At 40.0% G+C, this 9,417-nt stretch overlaps 3 protein-coding genes across 3 annotated transcripts in view; all 3 read left to right on the forward strand.

The window, feature by feature from the left end:
- Positions 1-697, forward strand: part of LOC109963928 (V-type proton ATPase subunit C 1-A-like) — a 9,100-nt gene extending 8,403 nt beyond the window's left edge. Inside the window, exon 13 of the mRNA XM_020606864.1 lies at positions 1-697. This exon is cut by the window's left edge and continues 47 nt beyond it. Within this exon, the coding sequence (XP_020462520.1) occupies positions 1-25 (25 nt within the window). The 3' untranslated portion in view covers positions 26-697.
- A 756-nt stretch (positions 698-1,453) lies between these two features.
- On the forward strand, positions 1,454-4,956 carry LOC109963959 (brain and acute leukemia cytoplasmic protein). The gene is made up of 3 exons (XM_020606917.1): positions 1,454-1,780; positions 2,073-2,197; positions 3,575-4,956. Exons 1-3 carry the CDS (start codon positions 1,642-1,644, stop codon positions 3,698-3,700), a joined length of 390 nt encoding a protein of 129 aa, XP_020462573.1. The 5' UTR covers positions 1,454-1,641; the 3' UTR covers positions 3,701-4,956.
- Positions 4,957-5,462: 506 nt separating this feature from the next.
- spire1a (spire-type actin nucleation factor 1a) overlaps positions 5,463-9,417 on the forward strand; it is a 26,038-nt gene continuing 22,083 nt past the window's right edge. Inside the window, exon 1 of the mRNA XM_020606887.1 lies at positions 5,463-6,027. Within this exon, the coding sequence (XP_020462543.1) occupies positions 5,682-6,027 (346 nt within the window). The 5' untranslated portion in view covers positions 5,463-5,681. The remainder of the gene's footprint in view (positions 6,028-9,417) is intronic.

Raw genomic sequence — 9,417 nt, forward strand, 5'->3', positions numbered from 1 at the left:
ACCCCTATGTTTACTACAAGATTGACTGCAACCTGTTAGACTTCAAAGTCTAGATACAGCGGCATCATCCTCATCATCACATGCAGTGGTTCTTGTTTCACATCCCCACGCTTTAATTTATTTCTACACACAATCAGTTTTTCCTCCTAGTAAATTCCAGAGTTCACACTGAATAAGTTGTTAGAAATTAGGGTGTTGATTGGTGACCATAAGTAAGTCAGATAGATTTAAGAGGTAAATCTTGTCTCCAATCATAACATCTATTCTAATATGCTTTATATTGGTCCTCTCTTCCTTTGTTGCTTCCTCTTTGCACCGTGTCGTAAAATTGAACAGTTTCATATTTTACACCCACCAAAACAGTGGACTCTCCATTATGGCATCAAGGGACGTGTAAAATGTAACATTTTTATTGGTTTCTTTTCCCCCTTATTCTTTTTTAAAGTAACACGAAAGGTACATGTGGGGGAAATGGGGAGGAAAATAAATGTATGTTAAATATAGTATTTATTTAAAGCCTCTAAATCAGTGAAAATATTGTTTGTTCAGATTTTTAGGTGATGTGTTTTTAGTTCCATGTTAAGGAATGTTTGTTTAAATGTAGATGTTGACCATCGTTTTCCCCACTGAAGACATAATCCTGTGAAATACTGAAAACTGGTCATTTTACAGTATAAAGAAGCAATATGTTTAGTGATTGTACACTCCTGTCATTTCTGTATATTAACCAGTTTGAGAAAAAAAAATTATAATATGTGCAAATACTGTATTGTCAGGATAACTGAACATTTCACCACATATTTAAAACAAAATAAAATAAATAGTCTGTGTGAAAGAAACTGAAGTTGAATGCCCCTACTAAATGCACAATACAAGTATAATGTATGCACACATTTGACTTGAAGTGCAGCTGAAGAACAAAAAAAAGCTGTTAAGGTTTTATTTCACCTTAAAATCTCCACTAAACAGACCCATCTCCATTAAAAGGGTTTAAGTTTGCAAAGAATTGCTTTATTACTATTTAACACATTATTTATAAGAGCAACTTTGGGGTTTCCAAGTTATGAAAAATCTCTGACTGGTTTTTCTTCACACATGCTTTATGTTTTGAGCTCCTTGTTCCATCAGGAAGAATGTCAGATTTTTATTACCTTTATTACTCTCACACAAAGAGAAAAGATGCATTGAACCAGATTTAAGTATAGGTATAGGTTCAGGTGTAGCTGATGCTGATGTGCACTTTCCAGGCAGGTAGACACGAACACATGTTCACTGTTATAAACATTTATATAGGCTACTGTTTAAAATGCTAAACAGGGAGACTCAAAGTAAAATGATTGCATGATTGATTACAATGAGTGCATATTTGCATGATGATGATGATGATGATGATGGTGGTGGTGGGCATGATATACACCCCCCGGATGACGCAGATAGCTCCGGTGTGCGTTCTACTGGTCAGCTGCTGTCTGTGGAGAGCAATAGGCTATGAGCCAGCAGCAACAGCACCTCCGACAGGCGATGGAAACAGAGACGCGGATGGAGCTGCAGTAGCTACAGATCCGGGGAGGATGGTGCACCTATTATGAGACGAACCAAGCCGTGTTTATCCCGTGTCAGCTGCAGCAACACGGGCCGTGGATGCTTTTCCCGATGGGTTGTGGAGGGAGTCGGGCGGACGCGATCATCGAGCCGAGGTATCATGAAAGCTGGACCAGGGATACGGAATCGACGTGGCTTACCAATACGGACGTAGAGACCCCTCTCCCTGTAGCAAACGGTAAGATCCACCATCGTGTTTTTCTCAGTTTTGGCAGGAAAAGTAAAGATCCTTTATTGGCATATACCATAAATCAAAAACCTCACAATGCAGTCCTAGTGGGGTCAGATGGAAAACATTATAGATAGGGTCCACTACAAACATACGTGAACCATTCACAACACAGCTACCAGCTGTCAACTCCCTGACACATAACAGTTTTGCCCCATCTCTGCCTTATTGTTGAATGAAGCTATAGGGTAAGAATATAGCTGTGTTTCAAGGGCTATTCTTTAGTGCTTAACCTCCACAGGCAAAGCTCTGGAGGCCAGCCTGAGGGAGAAGAGGATGGTGAACACAGGCACCCAGTGTGGAAAGCAGGCTCTCCCCACCACTGGCTCCAACCAACAGAGGAGACCCAGACGCTCCTTGACTGATGTAAGTATCAGTGGCAGCAGGTGAATATCAATCTTTGCAGTCATGGTGATGAACAGGATGCAAGACCCAGCAGCATGTCACTTGTCACCTTACTTGTTTGTTAGTTTTTACAAAAATGCATTTGTTGGGTTACTCTGCAGAATCAGAATCAACTTTATATGAACTCAAATTCCAACCACCAGTAGCTGTTTTATTATTATTATTTTTATAACTTTAATTTCATCATGGAAGCCACATTGAAGTTACAAGAGGAACCTGGCAACACAGCAAACAACAGGCCTACTTAAATGGGATTTCAATACTACGAAGGCTGAAATAAGATGAGAACTGGAGTTACGTATTTACAAAAGATGAAATTATAATTGACAGTAGTCGTGAATTCACATTCGAAATGTCAAATTTCTCAGTTCGTTCTAATCATTCTTTTGCAGAGGATTCCAGATAAGGCTTTTTCTATCTCTGTCCTAAACTCTGTGGAATAGCTTTGCAAGAAATAAAATGGAAGCCAATCCAGAATGACTTTTCAAATTTACAAGAAAATACAAATAAAGACATTCAAAGACAGATGTTTCAAAAGTTAGAGCTGGACAACAACCGTACAGTATATAACACAATATATACATTTTGCTAGTTTCAATCATTTTAACCATAAAAAAATATTTCCGCTTCTCAGATGTGAGGATGCTGCTTTTCTTTGTCTCATATAACAAATATCTGAGATTTAGACTGAAGGTCCAAGAAATTGGGACATTTGAAGTAGCACTAACTAAGTTATTTTCACAATTTTTCACTACTTGCTGATGCTTTATAGACAAAATGATTTATTGAGAAAAGAAGAATAATCAAAAAATAAAATAACAATTAGTTGCAGTCATTACTGAGCAGGTTTTGTGTGCGTGCTATATTTTGATGAATATATTCATGTCTTTCTCAAAGTCAGTATATTTATCTTCTTAGGGTCCTGGCCGAGCATAGAATGTTCTTCCAACCATCTGTTTGCTTAATCTTTTGTGAGCTAACTTCGCAAACATGGAGTCATCTGGTCCCAGAATTCAGATTTATGGACTTTACCATTAGCAAACAGCAGATAGAAAGAGGCAGAGAGATAACATGGACACTTTTATTTGCTATGTTTTAAATTCTATTTAGGATCTGTTATGTGTGTTTTTTCCTTACTATTTAACAAACCTCAGATTTAACAAATTAATTTTCAGTATCTGAGAAACAGACTGTTGTGTTTTACTTATTTAACCTTCCACTTATAGGCAGTGCTCCGGTGACTCAGGTCTCAGCTGGCCAACTTCGCCCACTCATTCTCTCTCCACTGTGGTGACATTTATACCACATGACATTCAAAATCTTAACATCTTTTTACAGCAAACCATTCGTGACTCTAAAAGGAGGGCATCAAAAGAAGCCAGCACTTTGTCTAAGGATGAGCAGCCCTTCAGTAGCAACAGCAGTGGAGATGCTGAACCTGGAAACGTGTGCGATGAAAGATGAAGACAAGTCCAGATTGTGTGAGGAGGGAGATGTCAGCAGTTCACCAGAAGATGGGATGGTGATTTCCAGACATGTGGAAGATATTTGCTAGTGACTTTGTGAGATCTTGGCTGCTGATCTCAGTGACCGACAACATAAGCACCTGCATATATGTCTCCATCCAGAGATCTCGGGATGCTGTGTCTTTGTCATGCCATTGCAAATGCATGTGTGAAGCAGAGAGTGGGTCACGAACAGTGTTCACACTCTTCACCATGCTTTTCTCCCATGCTTATGGCGCTGGTCGGGAAACATGTCACTGTGTTTAAGAAAACAAGAACAGACAGTCCCATACGCACATGCTAATCATAATCTGCACATCAAATGTTTTTCTGTGTGGGGCCTTCCTAAAGAATTTGCTTGAGTTCTTTGTGCATGTATATTCCTTTTGTTGTGAGTGAAAAATAATGGTGTGGGAACAAACGATGATGCAGTTTTGACCTCAGTAAATGCTGTTAATGATTTTCATTTTGAAGAACCTGGAGTGCTGTTTAGAAGCTGAGATTTGGGGGTTTGAAGCCTGAAAGTTGAAACTGTCTTTTTTCAGCCTTTGCAAGACAAACACACCCGCATGTGCCTACGATTTGTCTTGATATGAACTGCTTCTGTACTCACTTTGGCAGCATTTTTATTAATCTTTGTTCAGGGTTATGTGATCTCCAGTACATTTTCTGTTGTGTTTTATGATGATACACTTTATTGTTGACCACATATTGTAACAATATGCTTACACTGATCTGCATGTACTGTATCAGTTGATTCAGTAGTGGTTGACAAAAGTCTCTGCTCGAACATAATCAAGATGTTTGAGGAAGAACAGTCTGCCTTTCCAATACACGTGTAAATAGGAAAACTGCACTAAGAAGTACATTCAGGAGTCGATTCAGGATGGCAGCTGGAGTCTTGCTAATTGAAGGCCCCCCATGCAGAAGATCATTATTCACAGCAACCACTTGAAGAAAACCATTGAATAGAAATAAAAGATGCTCAGTTCAGCTTTGCTGGAGCGTAAGTAAAATCTGATGGGCGTGACTTGTCAGTAAATTCAGAATTTGACTTAACATTTTATGCTTCTAGCTTTACTATTGCTTGTCAAGAGTTTTTGATGATTCAATGAAATGATAATGGTGAAATGTATACAGGTCAAATCAGGACTGGCCACATTTTTTCTTATTTGTATTAAAAATTGTTGTCACCTTCTTAAGATGTTAAACTTAGAAATAAGTGATGTGCAGTCATTTACCACAAAGGCTACAGCATAGTTAAATAGCTTTACTTATAAATAGAAATTAATAGGCTATAAACAATGGTGAAGGAAGTCTAAAGAAATGTTTCTGTCCATGCATTATCTATACCGCTTATCCTGACAAGGGTCTCGGGAAGAAATGTCTCTAAAATAAATGAAAAAGTCATAGGTATTGTTTGAAATAATTATTTTAAATGTATCAAATATGACAGGAAAGACATAAATAACCAACTCTACCTTACTTCAGTTAACTTATTTAAGCCTAAATAAAATTAGTCAACACAGCTTTAAAAGCACAACAAAACAAAACAAACAAACAATAATAATAAAATAAAGACGTGTCCGCCATCTTGTCTGTATCCCGGGCCTCTTCGGCAGTTTTGGTATTTTTTGAAAAACTTTTCAACATTTTAATTGATTTTGTGCAACACACCTGATTGCGGAAGCTCTTTAGCGTATGACGCCAATTTGTAGGGCATGCACATATAATCGGCGGGCACTAGGACCACGCGGAACGTGCTGTCAGCTAGCTGTCGCTTACGCCGAGCCGTTGGTGCTCTTCGCTCACACCGGACCGAGAACAGCTGGGCGAGAGATTAACGTCTGACTCTGTGGCTGAGTGACTATAAAACAACAAACTGACAATCACTTCGCGTTTTCCCTCTTACGTTATGTGGTTATAATGGTGTTGTGAGTATGGCCAAGCGACCGGGGACTGACGACGGGATTTGTACTTCACCGACCATTCTTCGGGATTTCACCGCCGATTTGAACGCCGTGAACATGACTACGGACTGCGGCGACGGAGCCGATGAGGTCTCGCTGGAAGAAATTCTATCACTCTACGGGCAGCCGATAAACGAGGAACAGGCATGGGCAGTGTGTTATCAGTGTTGTCGGACTTTAGCGCAGAAACATCGAAGGAAAAGCTCCAGGTCTCGTGGTGCTTCAGCACTCTACTATCCAAAAAAGATTGAGGGACCCAGGGATGTGAGAGTCGGGAGAGACGGGACTATCAAACTGCACTTTGAAGTCAGCACAGGTAAACGAACCGAGGGAACCCAGGTGTCGTGATTTGCTAACATTTGTGTGGTCTGAGTAACCGGACAGCTGAACGACCCAGACTTAACAGGCTGCCGACAATGGAGCATTTACCCCGAACATCACTCATAGGCCGAGCGAATGGAGAGCATCCCTACAAAGAGGCCATATTGTTGCTGGCTGCCTCCAGCCATGTGAATTTGTTTACAGGCGGCTATTAATAATACATTATAAATCCCCCTCTTAGCTGCTGGGAATCAAAATGATTACTTGCAAACAGGGCGTGTTTCATAACAATCTAATATTTACATTGCCAACATGGCTCATACCATTGCTTCTTTCATACGGGGCTGCTAGCGAGGCTGCTGCGTGTTCGTCATTCTTCTTCTGTAGTGGTCAGTTACCTTAAGTAAACAATGAACCATGTGATGGATTCAAACTACAGAGCACCTTGGGTCCAGTCCAGAGTTAAGTGTAGCCAGCATCAGGGCGACAGTGAAATAAAGCGTTCAGAAGCCAATGACAGATGATTCACATTGCTGCTAACAGCCATATTATTTGTTTTTATGACGTTTACGACGCTTACTGTGGGTAAAGGCACAGATTAGTGGGGTGGCTCGGTGGGAGGGGCGGTCGTGATTAGCGATTGAGTAGTTGAGAGCAGGTACCTTGTTTGAGCTGCATGCACCTGAGGGAGCTGTTAATCACAATAGAAACGGGTTTAAATATAGCTTAATACATGTTTAGAGATGAAAGTGAGCATTAACATGGGGTTCTTAGGGACAGATCCCATCAATTTTGGTCCTGGAGGTCCACTTTCTTGCAGGCTTGTTCTCCACCTGACTGGTTTCAGCTTCCCAAATTTCGCATAGTTATACAAAGCAAGCAAACATGAAGGTGTCAAAATGGGGTTTTCATGGTTTTCTGACATTTTATAGAGCAAATGATTAATCCTTGATGAAAATAACCATCAATTGCAGCCTTAATTAACCTGATGGCATGTCTCCTTTCCACAGTCATGGACAGAAATAGGGGGTTAAATGGAGTGTGTATATATATATGAGAAGTAATACACTCCTGTTGTCTTTGGTCTGCTGTTTTTTAGTACATCTGGGATACAAGCTGAACACACCCAGCGACTTGAAAAACTATCCCTGCCCAGCATTGTAGTCAAGTTCTTAAGCCTTGACTCTGAGTCGCCAAAGAGTAATTTGAGTTGAGATATAAAGGTCTAAGTTAAACACAACAGACACAGCGCTCACCATTATAAAAGGAGTATACTTGTATGTGACACAAATGTACTCATAAGCAGAGACACCTAATTAGAAGTGAACAGTGTGAATATCGGTGTCAGTACCTTATGCCAAGATGTTATGGTCTGTAACAAAGAAGGTTTGGGTCCTTGTCTCCATTTTTACAGTGCGAATACAGTCATTGCTCGAATCTAAGTCATCAATGCTCAAGTCCAAGTCGAATCATGAGTTTTCAAAATCAGGATTTGAGTCGGATTTGTGTCCAAGTCCAGGATTTCAGTACAGCACTTCACTGTGCTGGATAAATCTGATGTAAAACAATCACAGATTTGAGGATGAAAACAAATATTTCTCTGTCCTGATAACTACACCTGAGACTCTGTATTTTTAAAAACATAACTATTCAACAGAGCTTTTACCACGGCTTGTTCTAATGGACTAGCTCAGGTGTGCAGAGGAATGTACATAATGTCCCAAAGCCTTGTATCTTTTTAACTACAGTACGCGAGTGATCAAGTTGGGAGGAGGAGATGTACAGTATGTCTGCACTGAGGTTATGTCCTATTGATCTTGGGAACCTACACCTTTCTTCTCATTTTTCCCCTCCCTTTTTATTTCTTCCCCTACATCCCTTTCTTGAAGTAACCACTCAGCCCACCTCTACTTCATCTCAGCATATTTAACCATTAGTGTGTGATGTGTGCTGCTGAGTGTCTCAGCGCAGCCAAAAATAGAGCAAATGTGGTGATCAGATGAACAGACTGTTGCTGCTCCTCTGACTAGTCGCCAAGGTATTTTTGGGACAACTTGACCATGTCATTTATTTATTTATTTTAACCTGGCAATGAGATGGAAGCTTAGCAAGTCTCAAATCTATTAGATCAGCAACTAGTTGTGCTCACTGCCCCAGCAGAAAATCAATGCTTGTATACGTATGAGTAAGTGACAAAGTGGCATTATGCGGCCAACACTCAGCTCTGCACCCCTCTGCTTGTAATCACCCTGTACAAAAACGTCCTCCTATCCATACACTGTTGTTCTGGTCTGCTATCAGGCGATCTCGGCAAACAAGCGTTTCTTTTTGTGATGCATAAACAAAATCGGACTAATGAGCAGTTAAGTCCTATTTTAGACTCAGCTGGTGCTAGATACAGCTTCTGCTGCAGCTAAATCAATTCATGTGGAGCATGGGAGAGAATACTGTATATTCACTCCCAATTAATGCAAAGTGCTACATCAAGATGAGACTTTTTACCCCCAAAAGTTCAATGTTTGATACCTGCAGTAAAATATTTTTTTTCTATTTGATATTTTGGTGCAGGCAGTATTTTATCTAGAATGATATACAGTTAATATTTTCAGTGAACAGGGTGAAATGAGAATAAATGGGTCTGTTTGAAGCCTCCTTTTATATATGTAGTTATTGGATTTGAGGCCAAAAAGGAGTAAAAGCTAAAAATTAAATCTTGCCATCTAGCCAGCTGTCTCCCACGCTGTTCTACCAGCACTGATGTTGACGTGTCTTTGAATAGGATAGTCAGGGTGACACTGAGCACTGCTCTAAATATGCCCTCTGTGATTAACTGGTCCTAGGAGAGACAAGGGCCCTGGCCAAGCCACTTCTCCTTGGCTGGGGCAAACACAAGACCTAGTCTTTTCCAGATGACCGTTAGTGGATGACTGTTTTTTCTGTTTCAGCTGTAATTTATAGTAACCTGTATAAAATAGAGCTACAATATGAAACGACTCAGGAAACATCCATGGAAAGTAAATGCTATACAAAAATGTGCCATTATGTAATTGGAAATTACTCGATCACTAACTCAGTTAATGACATTTAAGCTGAAAAGGCACTAACATTAGCATTCAGAGAAATGGCACATCTGGCCAAAGTCTCACATTTACAAGGGGTGATCTAATCTTGCACTGTATAGAGCTATTGCTTTGTTTGTACTTTCACCCATGATGTTACTCTTACAGCAGTTATTCGCTGCCCAAATCATTAATTGCTGTTGATTACTTGGGACCCAGTAGAGGATTGACTTCTGTTAACTTTTTGCACTAAATGTGAAACTCTTATATGACGGGTATGTCAAAAAGCCACCATCAGAACAAGAGACGGCTTTTTTTTTTTTTTG

Source organism: Monopterus albus, unplaced genomic scaffold (assembly GCF_001952655.1).
Source record: "Monopterus albus unplaced genomic scaffold, M_albus_1.0 scaffold82.1, whole genome shotgun sequence".
Classification (NCBI taxonomy): Eukaryota; Metazoa; Chordata; class Actinopteri; order Synbranchiformes; family Synbranchidae; genus Monopterus; species Monopterus albus.

What these genes read in the sequence shown, in the direction of transcription:
- LOC109963959 (XM_020606917.1), top strand. Translation starts at nt 1,642, where the DNA reads ATGCTTTTCCCGATGGGTTGTGGAGGGAGTCGGGCGGACGCGATCATC. An exon ending in CCCTCTCCCTGTAGCAAACG is followed by an intron (nt 1,781 to 2,072) that starts GTAAGATCCACC and finishes TAACCTCCACAG; the next exon opens with GCAAAGCTCTGGAGGCCAGC. An exon ending in CCAGACGCTCCTTGACTGAT is followed by an intron (nt 2,198 to 3,574) that starts GTAAGTATCAGT and finishes ATCTTTTTACAG; the next exon opens with CAAACCATTCGTGACTCTAA.